This window comes from Mesoplodon densirostris, chromosome 2, assembly GCF_025265405.1.
Source record: "Mesoplodon densirostris isolate mMesDen1 chromosome 2, mMesDen1 primary haplotype, whole genome shotgun sequence".
Classification (NCBI taxonomy): domain Eukaryota; kingdom Metazoa; phylum Chordata; class Mammalia; order Artiodactyla; family Ziphiidae; genus Mesoplodon; species Mesoplodon densirostris.
Genome location: NC_082662.1, coordinates 163,607,183 through 163,628,090, shown reverse-complemented (window position 1 = coordinate 163,628,090; position 20,908 = coordinate 163,607,183). Strand labels below are relative to the sequence as shown.

At 36.0% G+C, this 20,908-nt stretch overlaps 1 protein-coding gene across 1 annotated transcript in view; it reads left to right on the top strand.

Moving 5' to 3' along the window:
- Nucleotides 1-7,934: 7,934 nt before the first annotated feature.
- Nucleotides 7,935-20,908, top strand: part of MROH9 (maestro heat like repeat family member 9) — a 92,800-nt gene continuing 79,826 nt past the window's right edge. The window contains exons 1-2 of the mRNA XM_060078641.1: nt 7,935-7,992; nt 11,818-11,879. Of these exons, the coding sequence (XP_059934624.1) occupies nt 7,935-7,992; nt 11,818-11,879 (120 nt within the window). The remainder of the gene's footprint in view (nt 7,993-11,817; nt 11,880-20,908) is intronic.

The window sequence follows — 20,908 nt, the reverse complement described above, 5'->3', positions numbered from 1 at the left end:
TGTACACTTTAAAAAGGTGAATTATATGGAATACAAGTTATATCTTAAATTTGTTACCAAAAAAAATGCTGCAATGAACACACTTCCCCGTGCCTCCCAGTACACAAAGTCTATAAATGTTTCTATATCTATGGACCTACAGGTGGAAATTCTGGGTTGCAATTTTTCAATTTTACTAAAATGTGACAAATTGCTCTACAAAGTAGCTATATCATTTGTACTTCCTCCAGTGGTGTGAGAAAGTTCCAGTTTCTTTTACCTTTGCCAATATCTAGATAATCAATTTAAAAATGTTTACTTATTTGTCGTTATTCTTTTACTTATTTGTTGTGAAATGGTATTTTATTGGTTTGCATCTCCATGACTTTGAAGACGATTAAGCATCTTGTAATATTTATTGACCATTCAGTTTTCCTCTTCTGTGAATTTTCTATTCATATCCTTCACCCAACTTCTAGCAAGCTTGTTGGTTTGCAGAGCTACCTTTCAGTGATGGTAACATAGGAACCAGAAGCTTCCCTCCCCAGGAGTGACAGTGAGCATTACCAGCCACTTGAGCATATCACTACTTTCTAGGCAAGTACATCCACTCCAGAATGGAATCTTTGAAATATATGGTTGTCATGACGAATGACAACATCTCAAAGGACTCCTTTCGTTGTTAGACTACTTTACCTTTGGCTAAGAGGTAAGACACTTGAGTTTATCTTCACTACCCTGCCTCCTATCAATTACAGAGAAGTCACACACGAGTAAGTGATTTTTATTCTATTAATCCTTCAGTCAGTCAAAAGTCTGTCTTCTTTCTAACTTTGACTACTTTTCTTAGTTTTGTTCTGTTAAAAGAAAGAACTATGGGTATATTAGAATTTACTTCACTATGGGCCCTCCTCTAAAGCTCTTTCCAAATTTGCCAATTGGAAGAGTTCATCTTTGTTCATTAATCTCCTAACTCCATGTCTATCTTCTTTTCCACCATCTGACCACATCTCTCCTGCCTGGAAGGCATCTGGAGCACTTATCTTAACCTATGGCCGTCTACACCATCAAATTTTGGTCTCACCTCAAGCACTCAAGCTCAAAAATTGAACCCCCCTCCAGAAAACATTTTCTTTTTCTCAGTGAAGCTGGATTTCAAGAAGTCAGGAAATAGAAAAATTCATCAGGCGGTGAAAAGCTCGTGAGACTACATAGTTTACACATCAATTTTTTATTAAAATAAACCATGCACACATAAAAACACAGAATAGCAAAACTTGGGAAAATTCTAGATCTGTTCTAAAATTTCTTCACATATGTATTCAATCCTGTGAGAATTTTAAAGGGGAAACTTTTGCTAAAGTTAAATAAACATTTAGTAAATATGGAATCTTTGAAAATAACAATGAAAACACTCCAGTGGTGAAATAGCTAAATTGTGAGTAAATACGACATCTCTGGAATGAAGCTTTTGTTCAGATATTTGGATCCAGAGGTACTCCCTGGGAAGATGTATGATGCTTTTTGGTGGGGATGGAGGCACGAGGAAAAGCAAGGTGAGCAGCTTAGACAGAAAAACAGAAATGGAATATGCAAACTGAACACCTTTCTTTCGTTCTGGTTTTTAACCAAGAATCTACTGTTGCAGGTAATTCATGATGGAGGAGGTAAATTCTGAAGCTGCCAGGGTCAAATAGCAAGGGTAGAATAAATCTGAAAGCAAATTTACACACACAGTTCTGGGTCAAGAGGAGAATTTCTCTATCTGAAAGTCCAGCAACCATTTGATCTGAGAGTAGCTCATCTCATTCAATACTGAGTAATCATCAAAATGGAATCAATAGAAGATGTAAAAAAAAAAAAAAAGAAAGATTTTACAAGAAAAAAGCAGAAATGTAATATAAAAATAATGACAGTTAAATAATTCCTAATAATTTCTGTAAATATAATTTAAAAATAATTTCTGTAAATCATGTTCAGAGCTCTGCACACACCAAGGAAAGACATGAGAAGGTTCTAATCTCTTCCCTCTGGGCAACATTAAGGCTCTGCAATCAGGAAGCAAAGACTAAGGCAGTGCTGTAAACTGCTGGAAGTATGGAAAGCATTCAATAACAACAATACACACACACACACGTACAAACACATGGAGCTCCTTGGCAAAGGTTGGGAGACTTACTGGTTCAAAATACTTTAAAAAAAAAAACCTCTATCCACTCATTAGCTAACTGAACAGAGAATTCAGTGGCCATATATGACAAAAAAGAAAAAATACAGACTTTACAGTATTAGTCCAGGAAAGTCACTACATTCACAAAATAAAACCACCATCAATCACAATAATGAGCATAATAACAAACTCTGAGGGGAGAGCAATATGATTTCTAGACCTGCTATATTAAATTTTGTTAAATATCCAGATTTTAATAAAAATTATGACACATGCAAAGAAAAAGGAAATTATGGCCCATATACAGGAATAAAAACAATAGAAACTGTCACTAAGGAAACCAGATGTTGTACCTACTAGACAAAGACTTTTTAACAAACTTATAAATGCAGTGAAAGAACTAAAGTAAACCATGTTTTTAAAGAAAGTATAAAAACAATGTCTCTTACCAAATAGAGAATATCAAAAAGGAAATAGAAATTATACAACACAGCCAAATAGAAATTCTGGAGTGAAAAGTATAACTGAAATGAAAAATCTACTTAGAGGGGCTCAACAGCAGATTTGAATAGCAGATGGCAAAATCACCGAACTTGCCAATAGGTCAATCGATGTTATCCAGTCTAAAGAGCAGAACTTTAAAAGAAAGAGGAAAAATAAACAAAGACCCAGTGATTTGTGGTACATCATCAAGTATACCAAAATATGCCTAATATGAGTAATAGATGGAGAGGAGAGAAAGGAGCAGAAATAATGGCCAAAAACTTCCCAAATTTAACCCCAAAATCCCATTAACCTGCACACACAAAGCTCCAAGAATGTCCAGTAGCATGGCTAAAGCCCAAAACAAAGAGAAAATCTTAAAAGCAACAAGTGAAAAGCAGCTCATCATGTGTAAGATATTGTCATAAGATTAACAGCTGGTTTGTCATCAGAAACATGGATGGCAGAATGTAGCAGGGTGACATATGCAAAGGGCTGGGAGGAAAAAAAAAATTGTCAACCAAGATTTCTATATCTGGCAAAACAATGCTTCAAAAATTAAGAAAAACCTTACAGAAATTGAAAAGATTATAAGGGAATGCTCTGAATAATTGTATGCCAACAAACTACATAACATATGAAGTGGAGAGATTTCTAGAGAGACACAAACTATCAAAACTTGCTCAAGAAGTAGAAAAAAATTGAATAGAACTATAATAAGAGATTGAATTAGTAGTCAAAAACCTTCCTACAAAGAAAATGTCAGAACCAAATGACTTTAGTGGTAAATTCTACCAAGTATTTAACGAAAAATTGACAACAATCTTTATAAACTCTTCTAAAAAACAGGAGAGGATTGAACATTATCCAACTTATTCTATGAGGCCAGCATTACCCCCGATACCAAAACCAGACAAAGACATCTCAAGAAAACTACAGACCAATATCTCTTATCAATATAGGTGCATAGATAGTGTTGACGGTTGTACAAGTCTGTAATTATATTTAAAACTACAGAGTTGTACACTTTAAAAAGGTGAATTATATGGAATACAAGTTATATCTTAAATTTGTTACCAAAAAAAATGCTGCAATGAACACACTTCCCCGTGCCTCCCAGTACACAAAGTCTATAAATGTTTCTATATCTATGGACCTACAGGTGGAAATTCTGGGTTGCAATTTTTCAATTTTACTAAAATGTGACAAATTGCTCTACAAAGTAGCTATATCATTTGTACTTCCTCCAGTGGTGTGAGAAAGTTCCAGTTTCTTTTACCTTTGCCAATATCTAGATAATCAATTTAAAAATGTTTACTTATTTGTCGTTATTCTTTTACTTATTTGTTGTGAAATGGTATTTTATTGGTTTGCATCTCCATGACTTTGAAGACGATTAAGCATCTTGTAATATTTATTGACCATTCAGTTTTCCTCTTCTGTGAATTTTCTATTCATATCCTTCACCCAACTTCTAGCAAGCTTGTTGGTTTGCAGAGCTACCTTTCAGTGATGGTAACATAGGAACCAGAAGCTTCCCTCCCCAGGAGTGACAGTGAGCATTACCAGCCACTTGAGCATATCACTACTTTCTAGGCAAGTACATCCACTCCAGAATGGAATCTTTGAAATATATGGTTGTCATGACGAATGACAACATCTCAAAGGACTCCTTTCGTTGTTAGACTACTTTACCTTTGGCTAAGAGGTAAGACACTTGAGTTTATCTTCACTACCCTGCCTCCTATCAATTACAGAGAAGTCACACACGAGTAAGTGATTTTTGTTCTATTAATCCTTCAGTCAGTCAAAAGTCTGTCTTCTTTCTAACTTTGACTACTTTTCTTAGTTTTGTTCTGTTAAAAGAAAGAACTATGGGTATATTAGAATTTACTTCACTATGGGCCCTCCTCTAAAGCTCTTTCCAAATTTGCCAATTGGAAGAGTTCATCTTTGTTCATTAATCTCCTAACTCCATGTCTATCTTCTTTTCCACCATCTGACCACATCTCTCCTGCCTGGAAGGCATCTGGAGCACTTATCTTAACCTATGGCCGTCTACACCATCAAATTTTGGTCTCACCTCAAGCACTCAAGCTCAAAAATTGAACCCCCTTCCAGAAAACATTTTCTTTTTCTCAGTGAAGCTGGATTTCAAGAAGTCAGGAAATAGAAAAATTCATCAGGCGGTGAAAAGCTCGTGAGACTACATAGTTTACACATCAATTTTTTATTAAAATAAACCATGCACACATAAAAACACAGAATAGCAAAACTTGGGAAAATTCTAGATCTGTTCTAAAATTTCTTCACATATGTATTCAATCCTGTGAGAATTTTAAAGGGGAAACTTTTGCTAAAGTTAAATAAACATTTAGTAAATATGGAATCTTTGAAAATAACAATGAAAACATTCCAGTGGTGAAATAGCTAAATTGTGAGTAAATACGACATCTCTGGAATGAAGCTTTTGTTCAGATATTTGGATCCAGAGGTACTCCCTGGGAAGATGTATGATGCTTTTTGGTGGGGATGGAGGCACGAGGAAAAGCAAGGTGAGCAGCTTAGACAGAAAAACAGAAATGGAATATGCAAACTGAACACCTTTCTTTCGTTCTGGTTTTTAACCAAGAATCTACTGTTGCAGGTAATTCATGATGGAGGAGGTAAATTCTGAAGCTGCCAGGGTCAAATAGCAAGGGTAGAATAAATCTGAAAGCAAATTTACACACACAGTTCTGGGTCAAGAGGAGAATTTCTCTATCTGAAAGTCCAGCAACCATTTGATCTGAGAGTAGCTCATCTCATTCAATACTGAGTAATCATCAAAATGGAATCAATAGAAGATGTAAAAAAAAAAAAAAAGAAAGATTTTACAAGAAAAAAGCAGAAATGTAATATAAAAATAATGACAGTTAAATAATTCCTAATAATTTCTGTAAATATAATTTAAAAATAATTTCTGTAAATCATGTTCAGAGCTCTGCACACACCAAGGAAAGACATGAGAAGGTTCTAATCTCTTCCCTCTGGGCAACATTAAGGCTCTGCAATCAGGAAGCAAAGACTAAGGCAGTGCTGTAAACTGCTGGAAGTATGGAAAGCATTCAATAACAACAATACACACACACACACGTACAAACACATGGAGCTCCTTGGCAAAGGTTGGGAGACTTACTGGTTCAAAACACTTTAAAAAAAAAAACCTCTATCCACTCATTAGCTAACTGAACAGAGAATTCAGTGGCCATATATGACAAAAAAGAAAAAATACAGACTTTACAGTATTAGTCCAGGAAAGTCACTACATTCACAAAATAAAACCACCATCAATCACAATAATGAGCATAATAACAAACTCTGAGGGGAGAGCAATATGATTTCTAGACCTGCTATATTAAATTTTGTTAAATATCCAGATTTTAATAAAAATTATGACACATGCAAAGAAAAAGGAAATTATGGCCCATATACAGGAATAAAAACAATAGAAACTGTCACTAAGGAAACCAGATGTTGTACCTACTAGACAAAGACTTTTTAACAAACTTATAAATGCAGTGAAAGAACTAAAGTAAACCATGTTTTTAAAGAAAGTATAAAAACAATGTCTCTTACCAAATAGAGAATATCAAAAAGGAAATAGAAATTATACAACACAGCCAAATAGAAATTCTGGAGTGAAAAGTATAACTGAAATGAAAAATCTACTTAGAGGGGCTCAACAGCAGATTTGAATAGCAGATGGCAAAATCACCGAACTTGCCAATAGGTCAATCGATGTTATCCAGTCTAAAGAGCAGAACTTTAAAAGAAAGAGGAAAAATAAACAAAGACCCAGTGATTTGTGGTACATCATCAAGTATACCAAAATATGCCTAATATGAGTAATAGATGGAGAGGAGAGAAAGGAGCAGAAATAATGGCCAAAAACTTCCCAAATTTAACCCCAAAATCCCATTAACCTGCACACACAAAGCTCCAAGAATGTCCAGTAGCATGGCTAAAGCCCAAAACAAAGAGAAAATCTTAAAAGCAACAAGTGAAAAGCAGCTCATCATGTGTAAGATATTGTCATAAGATTAACAGCTGGTTTGTCATCAGAAACATGGATGGCAGAATGTAGCAGGGTGACATATGCAAAGGGCTGGGAGGAAAAAAAAAATTGTCAACCAAGATTTCTATATCTGGCAAAACAATGCTTCAAAAATTAAGAAAAACCTTACAGAAATTGAAAAGATTATAAGGGAATGCTCTGAATAATTGTATGCCAACAAACTACATAACATATGAAGTGGAGAGATTTCTAGAGAGACACAAACTATCAAAACTTGCTCAAGAAGTAGAAAAAAATTGAATAGAACTATAATAAGAGATTGAATTAGTAGTCAAAAACCTTCCTACAAAGAAAATGTCAGAACCAAATGACTTTAGTGGTAAATTCTACCAAGTATTTAACGAAAAATTGACAACAATCTTTATAAACTCTTCTAAAAAACAGGAGAGGATTGAACATTATCCAACTTATTCTATGAGGCCAGCATTACCCCCGATACCAAAACCAGACAAAGACATCTCAAGAAAACTACAGACCAATATCTCTTATCAATATAGGTGCATAGATAGTGTTGACGGTTGTACAAGTCTGTAATTATATTTAAAACTACAGAGTTGTACACTTTAAAAAGGTGAATTATATGGAATACAAGTTATATCTTAAATTTGTTACCAAAAAAAATGCTGCAATGAACACACTTCCCCGTGCCTCCCAGTACACAAAGTCTATAAATGTTTCTATATCTATGGACCTACAGGTGGAAATTCTGGGTTGCAATTTTTCAATTTTACTAAAATGTGACAAATTGCTCTACAAAGTAGCTATATCATTTGTACTTCCTCCAGTGGTGTGAGAAAGTTCCAGTTTCTTTTACCTTTGCCAATATCTAGATAATCAATTTAAAAATGTTTACTTATTTGTCGTTATTCTTTTACTTATTTGTTGTGAAATGGTATTTTATTGGTTTGCATCTCCATGACTTTGAAGACGATTAAGCATCTTGTAATATTTATTGACCATTCAGTTTTCCTCTTCTGTGAATTTTCTATTCATATCCTTCACCCAACTTCTAGCAAGCTTGTTGGTTTGCAGAGCTACCTTTCAGTGATGGTAACATAGGAACCAGAAGCTTCCCTCCCCAGGAGTGACAGTGAGCATTACCAGCCACTTGAGCATATCACTACTTTCTAGGCAAGTACATCCACTCCAGAATGGAATCTTTGAAATATATGGTTGTCATGACGAATGACAACATCTCAAAGGACTCCTTTCGTTGTTAGACTACTTTACCTTTGGCTAAGAGGTAAGACACTTGAGTTTATCTTCACTACCCTGCCTCCTATCAATTACAGAGAAGTCACACACGAGTAAGTGATTTTTGTTCTATTAATCCTTCAGTCAGTCAAAAGTCTGTCTTCTTTCTAACTTTGACTACTTTTCTTAGTTTTGTTCTGTTAAAAGAAAGAACTATGGGTATATTAGAATTTACTTCACTATGGGCCCTCCTCTAAAGCTCTTTCCAAATTTGCCAATTGGAAGAGTTCATCTTTGTTCATTAATCTCCTAACTCCATGTCTATCTTCTTTTCCACCATCTGACCACATCTCTCCTGCCTGGAAGGCATCTGGAGCACTTATCTTAACCTATGGCCGTCTACACCATCAAATTTTGGTCTCACCTCAAGCACTCAAGCTCAAAAATTGAACCCCCTTCCAGAAAACATTTTCTTTTTCTCAGTGAAGCTGGATTTCAAGAAGTCAGGAAATAGAAAAATTCATCAGGCGGTGAAAAGCTCGTGAGACTACATAGTTTACACATCAATTTTTTATTAAAATAAACCATGCACACATAAAAACACAGAATAGCAAAACTTGGGAAAATTCTAGATCTGTTCTAAAATTTCTTCACATATGTATTCAATCCTGTGAGAATTTTAAAGGGGAAACTTTTGCTAAAGTTAAATAAACATTTAGTAAATATGGAATCTTTGAAAATAACAATGAAAACATTCCAGTGGTGAAATAGCTAAATTGTGAGTAAATACGACATCTCTGGAATGAAGCTTTTGTTCAGATATTTGGATCCAGAGGTACTCCCTGGGAAGATGTATGATGCTTTTTGGTGGGGATGGAGGCACGAGGAAAAGCAAGGTGAGCAGCTTAGACAGAAAAACAGAAATGGAATATGCAAACTGAACACCTTTCTTTCGTTCTGGTTTTTAACCAAGAATCTACTGTTGCAGGTAATTCATGATGGAGGAGGTAAATTCTGAAGCTGCCAGGGTCAAATAGCAAGGGTAGAATAAATCTGAAAGCAAATTTACACACACAGTTCTGGGTCAAGAGGAGAATTTCTCTATCTGAAAGTCCAGCAACCATTTGATCTGAGAGTAGCTCATCTCATTCAATACTGAGTAATCATCAAAATGGAATCAATAGAAGATGTAAAAAAAATAAAAGGTTTTACAAGAAAAAAGCAGAAATGTAATATAAAAATAATGACAGTTAAATAATTCCAGGAAAATATCACAGAGCAGATAAAAAAGACTTTATAATTTAATGAATCAATTTTACCTGTAAAACATAATTTTGAAATAGAGATATAAGAATTTAGGGAGAAACAGTGCCGTTTAGGACAGAAGTGGAGGGAAATAATCTTCTCATAAAAACAAAGGTCATTTTGGAAACGGTGCAAAGAAAATAAGCATTGCTGAAAATATGGTAAGGAGCATGAAGGACAAGACTGAGATAAGCTAGAAAGACATTAAGAAAGAGACCAGAGCTTCCCTGGTGGTGCAGTCGTTGAGAGTCTGCCTGCCGATGCAGGGGACACAGGTTCGTGCCCCGGTCCAGGTAGATCCCACATGCCGCGGAGCAGCTAGGCCCATGATCCATGGCTGCTGAGCCTGCATGTCTGGAGCCTGTGCTCCACAACTGGAGAGGCCACAACAGTGAGAGGCCCGCGTACCGCAAAAAAAAAAAAAAAAAAAAAGAGACCAATATTAGCATAATTGTTGTCATCAAAGAAGAGAACCAAAATAAAAGAAGAAAATATCTAAATATAAATTTTCATGAAGATATAGGTCGAAAAGCAGACTATGTACCTAGAAACATTAACTCTATACAATCAAAGGAGCAGTATTCTAGTAAAGTTACTGATTTCCAAAGATAAAGAATGCTTTGGAAATCCAGGAAAAGGAAAAATATTCAACTAACCTTTCTAGCAGAAGAAAAAATCCAGCTCACCATAGCATTTTCCACAGCAATACTGGATGACGGTGGAACAGAACACATAAAATCCTTGAGGAAAACATTGTGGCCCAAGAATGTTATACTCAGGCTAACTGTAACTCAGAGTGAGTGTGAGAAATATTTTGTAACATGAAAGAACCCAAGGAATGTGTTTCCCTTGAAGAGACTAATAGAAAAAGAACTTCAGCTCAACAAGAGATGACTAGAGAAGCCAGTGCAGTGTGCACTGAATCTATTTAAAAGAAAGTGGGGATTATTGTTACAGAACTGAATATAAATATTATAAACTTTGTAAGTATGAAAATTATATAACTAATAACCCAGGAAAATTAGGAAATAAGGAGGAAGGTAATGTAAGGACATTGATTCTTTATTATTAAAACTTGGGGATTAATAAGTCATCAAGTAATATAAACAAAAAGGCATAAAGGTTTCACTAAGTAATTTAATCAACTAAAATCTATAGGGGATAAGGAAGGGGAGGAAACAGAGATGAACAAATTTCATCTTTGCTCACAGCTGGGAATCGGATTTGGTCTAAAGTTTGGTCTACAGTTTTGAGGAATAAATATATTACAAAAAGTTAGAGTCATCTTAATCATAATCACAACAGGAATATAAACCTTTCGTATAAAAGAAACACACAAAACACACCACTTCACACACACACACAAAGAAAGTCAAGGAAAAAATACCACGTAATAAAGGACTTAAAAGTAGCCACAGCTACAGAAAAAGCATAAAATATAGAACAAAATTAAGACCAAAATATGTTCCATAAATAAATCAAAATGGATTGAACTCATCTATAATGAGAAAGGAGTCTGGTTAAATTACAAATAAACCCCAGCAATATGCTACCTACTAGAGACATTTATAAAACAAAATACTCCATTGTAAAGCAATTAGACTCCAATAAAGATGCTAAAAAAAAAGTTGTGAATAAAAAGATGGGAAAAAGTATACCAAGAAAATGTAAACAACAACAATAACAACAAATTTGGAGTCAGGATCTTAATTCAGACAACTTTGAATTTTAGGCTTGAATTAAGACTTAAAGCATTAAATGTGATTTTTTAAAAGCATCACATAATGAGAAAGTCTATAAATCATAATAAAGAAAAAATAATTATAAAAATTCATGTGGTAAGAAGAATTTTAAGATGGCCTCCAATATTCCTGTCTCTTGGTATACATGCCTTGTATAAATCCCTCCTCTTGAAGCTGAAAAATTAAGGAATGATAAAGGCTGGAGCTCTGATATGATGGGATATGATTATGTTACACAATACGGCAAAAGAGATTTTATAGATGTAATTAGGTTACTAGAGAGTTGGCTGCGAGTTAATCAAAAGGAATATTATGAATGGGCCTGATGTAATCACATGATCCCTTTGAGTCTGGGTCTAGATGTTGGAGACAGAAGTCATATTGGTAGTGTAAGAAGGCCTTGTGAAGGGGCCACAGAGCAAGGAACTCAGACAGTTTCTACAAGCTGACAGATGCCCTCAGACTCAGACAGCAAAAGAGCAGGATCCTCAGTCTTTCAGTCTCAAGGAATTGAATTCTGCCAACAACTTAAATGACCTTGGAAGAAGATCCTGAGCCTCAAGTGAGATGGCAGTTCATACTGACACCCTGGTTTCAGCCATGTGAGACCCTAAGGAGAGCCTGACCTTCTTGACCCACAGAAACTGTCAAATAATAATAAATGGGTTTTTTTAAGCCATTACATTTGTGGTAACTTGTTACACAGCGATTGAAAATTAATATGATCTACTTACTATATAATATAGTAGCATCAAAATTCATAAAGCAAAAAAAAAGCTATAGGAAAGTTACTGGTTTATGTACTAATACAAAATACTCTTTTGCAGCATTAGTAGTAGAAGACTTTAATTCACCTTTGTCAGCTTGTCGTCAAGGAGTATTAAAGCAAGTATGAATTTAGGATATACTTCAGACAAAGGTAACTGTGTATGTATGTGCATGGGAGAGCGAGAGAAACCCATATATCAATCTCTAGCCCTGAATACAAAGAATATATCTTTTTTTCTAATGCCCACAGAAAGGTGTACTCACAAAAGATAACCATATGCTAGGCTAGAAATTTCTGTATAAATTCCAAAATGTAGAAATAGCAGAAAGAGTCTCTAATCACAATGCAAAAAAAAAATTAGCAGTCAATAGTAAACTTATGAAACAAACAAAAATCCTTACCATGTGTCATATAAGGTATTCTATTAATTCTTAGGTTAACGAGAAAAGTAATACACAAATTACAGAATGTTGATAGCACTACTTATTAGAACCTATAGCATATAGCTGAAAGAGTGCACAGAGAAAACTCCATAGCTTTGAATACTTAGAATTATAAACCAGAAAGGATAGAAATAACTGAATCAAGTATCCACAACAAGAATTTAGAAAAAAGAGCCTCAAAATAAATCCAAGGAAGGCAGAAGGAAAGAAGGCGTACACAAAGATGAAGCTGCATCCCTGAATCTGATAAGAGAAAAATAGTAGAACTAGTGAATAATTCAAAATCTGATACTTTCTCATGATGAGAAGGACACTTCACTTCTGTGATATTTTTCCCAAAACCTGTATTTCCAATCAAATCTTGAGAAAAACATCAGATAAATGCAACCTGAGGGGCATGCCAAAATATCTAACCAGGTACCCTTTTCAAAATAGTCAAATTCATAAACAAGGAAAGATTATAAAATAATTACAGAACAGAGGAAACAAAGGATAAATTATGACTAAATGCAATGTGGGGTCCTGGTTTGGATCCTGGAACAGGAAAAGGACATTAGTGGAAAAATAGAGTCTACAGTTTAGTTGTTAAAATTGTATCAATAAAACTTTTTCAGTTTTGACAAATGGTCCATGGTTATGTAAGATGATAACACTACGGAAACAAGGTGAGGGGTATATGAGAACTCTAAACTATCTTTGCAACTTTTCTGTAAATCTAAAATTATCCCAAAATAAAGGCATTATTTTTAAAAAAAGAATTACAGAAGACCTAGAAAATTGAAACAGAACAATTAAAATGAAAGAAATAAAAATAATTATCAAAGGGCTACACCATCAAACAAAGACATATCAGGTTCTAAAGGTTTTCTAAGGGAATTTGACCAAACATTTCAGTCATTGATAATTCCAATTCTAATTAAATCATTCCGATATCATAGACAAATTTAAAAGGCACTCATGGGCCTCCCTGGTGGCGCAAGTGGTTGAGAGTCCGCCTGCCGATGCAGGGGATACGGGTTTGTGCCCCGGTCTGGGAGGATCCCATATGCCGTGGAGCGGCTGGGCCCGTGAGCCATGGCCGCTGAGCCTGCGCGTCCGGAGCCTGCGCGTCCGGAGCCTGTGCTCCGCAACGGGGGAGGCCACAACAGTGAGAGGCCCGCATACCGCAAAAAAAAAAAAAAAAAAAAGGCACTCATATTCTTTCCCATGAAGTAAATAATTTAAAAATAATATAGTCTTTTTCTTTCCAATTTTAATACACTTATTTATTTCTATTTTCTAATAATACTAGCTGGAATGTCCAGAAATGGCAAATGATAGTGGTATAATGGTCATCGTTGTCTGGTTCTTTACTTTAATGAGAATGCTTCTAATTATTTCCTTATTACATCTGACTCTGGCTTTTGTGTTTATATGTCACATTAAGAAAATGACTAATATCTGTTTTATTAAGAATTGCTATCAAGAATAGATTTAAAATTTTATCAGAATTTTTTGCCTCAATATAAATTATCATGTAACTTTTTTAACAATTAATGTTGAGAATTATATTATGGGTCCTCCTTTATCTAACCATCCTTGTAAGTTTGGAATAAATACCTCTTGGTTAGTGTTTATTATTCTTTTAATGTGGCTGTGTATTCTGTTTATTAATCTTTTAGTTAAGTATTGTTTAGTAATATTTGTAATGAATTTGAAGTTTGTGTGTGTGTGTGTGTGTGTGCGCAGGCGCGCGCACGTACTATCTTCGTTGGGCTTTGCCATTAAGGTCATATAAAACTTTAGATTTGGGGATATGTTCCAACAGGTGGTAAGAGTTCATTCCCTTTTAACTACTCTCCCTCTTCTCCCTGACTAGCAAGTAATCTCCAGATTCTGCAGTCCAGCGTCAAATGGCACCGCATGGTAAGTGATATTCTATGAAGAAGTAATGTAACTGAAATCTCTTGGGGGGGAAAACAAACAAATTTGTTCACTGTCTCCATTACAAGCCTGTCATAATTAATGTTTAAAATATATTTTAACATAGGTGAGTAGGTGGAAGGGGGAAAAGGGCAGTTTGATTGAAAACCGTTTTTAGCTTTTTCTTCCAGGCAGAGTCATATTCGTGCTCACCCTTCTGTGCCCCTGCAATGACCTTCAACACTAATTCAAAAGGATGGAAGTTTTGACCCATCCCACTATTTCCCCATCCACCCTCATCTCCTGATTTCTCTGCCACAACAGCCTATTATCCTTCCTCCTTCCTCACTGTGGAAATCCTTCCCACCAAAATGGGTCAGAAGTAATCACCACTCAGAAGAGGACAACAAGTAGTGTCATGGGCAGATGAGAAAAGAAAAATATTTTTCCCAGGTCACAGCCACAACCTCAGAGAAATAAAGACAGGGAAGACAAGGGGAGCTGTGAGAGAAGGAAACCCCATTACCCACTCCAATAATGGTAAAAATAGCTAACACTTATGTAGAATTTATAACGTGTAAGTCATGCTCTGAGTGCTTTACATGAAAAACTCATTTAATCCTCACAACAGTCCTACAGAGTAAGTGCTACTACTATCCCTGCTTGACAAATGAGGAAACTGAGGCAAGAGGTGACCTGCCCGTTGGCACATAATTTACATGTGGCAGAGCCAGGGTGCAAATTCATGGAATCTGGTTCCAGAGTCACTAGTCTAAGCATCAAGCTGTAATGTGTCAACCCTAAAACCAAGAATCTTGCCTGCCCTTGGGATCAAGGAAGACCTGTGAATAAATTATGAGGTTGAAGATTTTAAATAAACAGGATTCAGTATTACTAATAATGGTGAAGCTGTTTTAATAAACAAAAGAGATAGAAAATTCATGGAAAGCAGACTTAGAAGTCAATAAAGGAGACAACAATCTAGGAGGGAATTGAGGGTAGGGGATCAGTGAGAAGAAAGGGAATAGAGTACAGTGGAAGACTTATAGGAAAAAACAGAACAACTTCCTAGTCTTCTCAGCCAAAAAAATGTTATTAGCACTCCCATATCTGCGTATTCTCCCTCTGGATAGATAGAAGAAACACATGGAATCTTTGTCTGCTCTTTTGTGCTGTACTGTACATGTGTGTGCATTATTATTTTTTTCTTTTTTTATATAGCAGGCTCTTATTAGTCATCAATTTTATACACATCAGTGTATACATGTCAATCTCAATTGCCCAATTCATCACACCCCTCCCCCCCACAGCTTTTCCCCTTGGTATCCATACGTTTGTTCTCTACATCTGTGTCTCAATCTCTGCCCTGCAAACCGGATCATCTGTGCCATTTTTCTAGGTTCCACATATATGCGTTAATATACGATATTTGTTTTTCTCTTTCTGACTTACTTCACTCTCTATGACAGTCTCTACATCCATCCACATCTCAACAAAAGACCCAATTTCGTTCCTTTTTATGGCTGAGTAATATTCCATTGTATATATGTACCACATCTTCTTTATCCATTCATCTGTCGTTGGGCATTTAGGTTGATTCCATGACCTGGCTATTGTAAATAGTGCTTCAGTGAACATTGAGGTGCATGTGTATTTTTGAATTGTGGTTTTCTCTGGGTATATGACCAGTAGTGGGATTGCTGGATCATATGGTAATTCTATTTTTAGTTTTTTAAGGAACCTCCATATTGTTCTCCATAGTGGCTGTAGCCGTTTACATTCCCACCAACAGTGCAAGAGGGTTCCCTTTTCTCCACATCCTCTCCAGTATTTGCTGTTTGCAGATTTTCTGATGAAGCCCATTCTAACTGGTGTGAGGTGATACCTCATTGTAGTTTTGATTTGCATTTCTCTAATAATTAGTGATGTTGAGCAGCTTTTCATGTGCTTCTTGGCCATCTGTATGTCTTTGGAGATATATCTATTTAGGTCTTCTGCCCACTTTTGGAGTGGGTTGTTTGTTCTTTTAATATTGAGCTCCATGAGCTGGTTATATATTTTGGTGATTAATCCTTTGTCTGTTGATTCGTTTGCAAATATTTCCTCCCATTCTGAGTGTTGTCTTTTCGTTTTGTTTATGGTTTCCTTTACTGTGCAAAAGCTTTTAGGTTTCATTAGGTCCTATTTGTTTATTTTTGTTTTTATTTCCATTACTCTAGGAGGTGGATCAAAAAAGATCTTGCTGTGCTTTATGTCAAAGAGTGTTCTTCCTATGTTTTCCTCTAAGAGTTTTATAGTGTCCAGTCTTACATTTAGGTCTCTAATCCAGTTTGAGTTTATTTTTGTGTATGGTGTTAGGGAGTGTTCTAATTTCATTCTTTTACATGTAGCTGTCCAGCTTTCCCAGGACCACTTATTGAAGAGGCTGTCTTTTCTCCATTGTATATTCTTGTCGCCGTTGTCATAGACTAAATGACCATGGGTACGTGGGTTTATCTCTGGGCTTTCTATCTTCTTCCATTGATCTATGTTTCTGCTTTTGTGCCAGTACCATATTGTCTTGATTACTGTATCTTTGTAGTATAGTCTGAAGGCAGGGAGTCTGATTCCTCTAGCTCCGTTTTTTTCCCTCAAGATGGCTTTGGCTATTCGGGGTCTTTTGTGTCTCCATACAAATTTTAAGAGTTTTTTGTTCTAGTTCTGTAAAAAGTGCCATTGATAATTTGATAGGGATTTCATTGAATCTGTAGATTACTTTGGGTAGTATAGTCATTTTCATAATATTGATTCTTCCAATCCAAGAACATGGTACATCTCTCCATCTGTTCGTATCATCTTTAATTTCTTTCATCAGTGTCTTATAGTTTTCTGCATACAGGTCTTTTGTCTCCCTAGGTAGGTTTATTCCTAGGTATTTTATTCCTTTTGTTGTAATGGTAAATGGGAGTGTTTCCTTAATTTCTCTTGCAGATTTTTCAGCATCAGTGTATAGGGATGCAAGAGATTTCTGTGCATTAATTTTGTATCCTGCAACTTTACCAAATTCATTGATTAGCTCTAGTAGTTTTCTCATGGCATCTTTAGGATTCTCTATGTATAGTATCATGTCATCTGCAAACAGTGACAGTTTTACTTCTTCTTTTCCAATTTGGATTCCTTTTATTTCTTTTTCTTCTCTGATTGCCGAGGGTAGGACTTCCAAAACTATGTTGAATAATAGCAGTGAAAGTGGACATCCTTGTCTTGTTCCTGATCTTAGAGGAAATGCTTTCAGTTTTTCACCATTGAGAATGATGTTTGCTGTGGGTTTGCCATATATGGCCTTTATTATGTTGAGGTAGGTCCCCTCTATGCCCACTTTCTGGAGAGTTTTTATCCTAAATTTGTGTTGAATTTTGTCAAAAGCTTTTTCTGCATCTATTGAGATGATCATATGGTTTTTATTCTTCAATTTGTTAATATGGTGTATCACATTGATTGATTTGCATATACTGAAGAATCCTTGCATCCCTGGGATAAATCCCACTTGATCGTGGTGTATGATCCTTTTAAATGTGTTGTTGGATTCTGTTTGCTAGTATTTTGTGGAGGATTTTTGCAACTATATTCATCAGTGATACTGGTCTGTGATTTTCTTTTTTTTTTTTGTAGTATCTTTGTCTGGTTTTGGTATCAGGGTGATGGTGGCCTCATAGAATGAGTTTGGGAGTGTTCCTTCCTTTGCAATTTTTTGGAAGAGTTTGAGAAGAATGGGTGTTAGCTCTTCTCTAAATGTTTGATAGAATTCACCTGTGAAACCATCTGGTCCTGGACTTTTGTTTGTTGGAAGTTTATTTATTTATTTATTTATTTATTTATTTATTTATTTTTGGTTGCGATGGGCCTTCAACACTGCGCGTGGGCTTCCTCTAGTTGTGGCAAGCAGGGTCTACACTTCTTTGTGGTGAACAGGCCTCTCATTGTGGTGACTTCCCTTGCTGCAGAGCACAGGCTCCAGGTGCACAGGATTCAGTAGCTGTGGCTCGCGGGCTCTAGAGCACAGGCTCAGCAGTTGTGGCACACGGCTGCTCTGTGGCATGTGGGATCTTCCAGGACCATGATTCGAAATGGCGTCCCCTGCACTGGCAGGCAGATTCCCAACCACTGCACCACCAGGGAAGTCCCTCTTGGAAGATTTTTAATCACAGTTTTAATTTCATTATTTGTGACTGATCTGTTCATATTTTCTATTTCTTCCTGGTTCAGTCTTGGAAGCTTATACCTCTCTAAGAATTTGTCCATTTCTTCCAGGTTGTCCATTTTATTGGCATAGAGTTGCTTGTAGTAGTCTCATAGAATACTTTGTATTTCTGCGGCATCTGTTGTAACTTCTTTTTCATTTCTAATTTTATTGATTTGAGTCCTCTCCCTCTTTTTCTTGATGAGTCTGGCTAATGGTTTATCAATTTTGTTTATCTTCTCAAAGAACCAGCTTTTAGTTTTTTTGATCTTTGCTAATGTTTTCTTTGTTTCTATTTCATTTATTTCTGCTCTGATCTTTATGATTTCTTTCCTTCTGCTAACTTTGGGTTTTCTTTGTTCTTCTTTCGCTAGTTCCTTTAGGTGTCAGGTTAGATTATTTATTTGAGATTTTTCTTGTTTCTTGAGGTAGGCTTGTATAGCTATAAACTTCCCTCTTAGAATGCTTTTGCTGCATTCCATAGGTTTTGGATTGTCATTTTTTCATTGTCATTTGTCTCTAGATATTTTTTAATTTCCTCTTGATTTCTTCAGTGATCTCTTGGTTATTTAGTAATGTAGTGTTTAGACTCCACGTGTTTGTATTTTTTACATTTTTTCCCCTGTAATTCATTTCTAATCTCATAGCGTTGTGGCCAGAAAAGATGCTTGATATGATTTCAATTTTCTTAAATTTACTGAGGCTTGATTTGTGACCCAAGATGTGATCTATCCTGGAGAATATTCCGTGCACACTTGAGATGAAAGTGTAATCTGCTCTTTTTGGATGGAATGTCCTATAAATAGCAATTAAATCTATCTGGTCTATTGTGTCATTTAAAGCTTCTGTTTCCTTATTTATTTTCATTTTGGATGATCTATCCATTGGTGTAAGTGAGGTGTTAAAGTCCCCCACTATTACCACATTACTGTCAATTTCCTCTTTTACAGCTGTTAGCAGTTGCCTTATGTATTGAGGTGCTCCTATGTTGGGTGCATATATATTTATAATAGTTATATCTTCTTCTAGGACTGATCCCTTCATCATTATGTAGTGTCCTTCCTTGTCTTTTGTAACATTCTTTATTTTAAAGTCTATTTTGTCTGATATGAGTATTGCTACTCCAGCTTTCTTTTGGTTTCCATTTGCATGGAATATCTTTTTCCATCCCCTCACTTTCAGTCCGTATGTGTCCCTAGGTCTGAAGTTGGTCTCTTGAGGACAGCATATATATGCGTCTTGTTTTTGTATCCATTCAGCAAGCCTGTGTCTTTTGGTTGGAGCTTTTAATCCATTCACGGTTTAGGTAATTATCGATACATATGTTCCTTTGACCATTTTCCTAATTGTTTTGGGTTTGTTTTTGTAGGTCCTTTTCTTCCCTTCTCTTTCCCACTTAGAGAAGTTCCTTTAGCATTTGTTTTAGAGCTGGTTTGGTGGTGCTGAATTCTCTTTGCTTTTGCTTGACTGTAAAGCTTCTGATTTCTCCATCGAATCTGAATGAGATCCTTGCTGGGTAGGGTAATCTTGGTTGTAGTTTCTTCCCTTTCATCACTTTAAGTATGTCATGCCACTCCCTTCTGGCCTGTAGAATTTCTGCTGAGAAATCAGCTGTTAACCTTATGGGAGTTCCCTTGTATGTTATTTGTCATTTATCCCTTGCTGCTTTCAATGATTTTTCTTTGTCTTTAATTTTTTACCAATTTGATTACTATGTGTCTTGGCATGTTTCTCCTTGGATTTATCCTGTATGGGACTCGCTGCACTTCCTGGACTTGGGTGGGTATTTCCTTTCCCATGTTAGGGAATTTTTTGACTATAATCTCTCAAATATTTTCTCAGGTCCTTTCTCTCTCTCTTCTGCTTCTGGGAACCCTATAATGTGAATGTTGTTACACTTAATGTTGTCCCAGAGGTCTCTTGGGCTGTCTTCATTTCTTTTTTTTTTTTTTTTTTTTGCAGTAGGTGGACCTCTCACTGTCGTGGCCTCTCCCGTTGCGGAGCACAGGCTCCGGACGCACAGGCTCAGAGGCCATGGCTCACAGGCCCAGCTGCTCTGTGGCACGTGGGTTCCTCCTGGACCAGGGCACAAACCCGTGTCCCCTACAGGCAGGCGGACTCCCAACCACTGCACCACCAGGGAAGCCCCTGTCTTCATTTCTTTTCATTCTTTTTTCTTTATTCTGTTCCACAACAGTGAATTCCACCATTCTGTCTTCCAGGTGACTTATCCGTTCTTCTGCCTCAGTTATTGTGAAGTGGATATATGATCAATTTTAAATGCTTTTTTAGTTTTACAAAAGTGCTCTGTTTCCATTTTTTAAAATGATGCAATATAGATGAGTTTTTTAAAACACCACCATAAGAACAGCTATCATCAATTATGATTCCAGCCATTTCCCTAGGTTGCAAATCATTTTCTCCAAACAATAAAATCTGAGCCATAACTTACATTTTTTCTGGTATCCAGTATAACCAATGAAAAATCTGATCATGATCTGATTCTCTAGCTTTTGTCACCTGTTTTCTCTTTCTGGAAGCCTTTAAGATTTTTCTTCATCTTGGCTAGACTGAAATTTCATAAA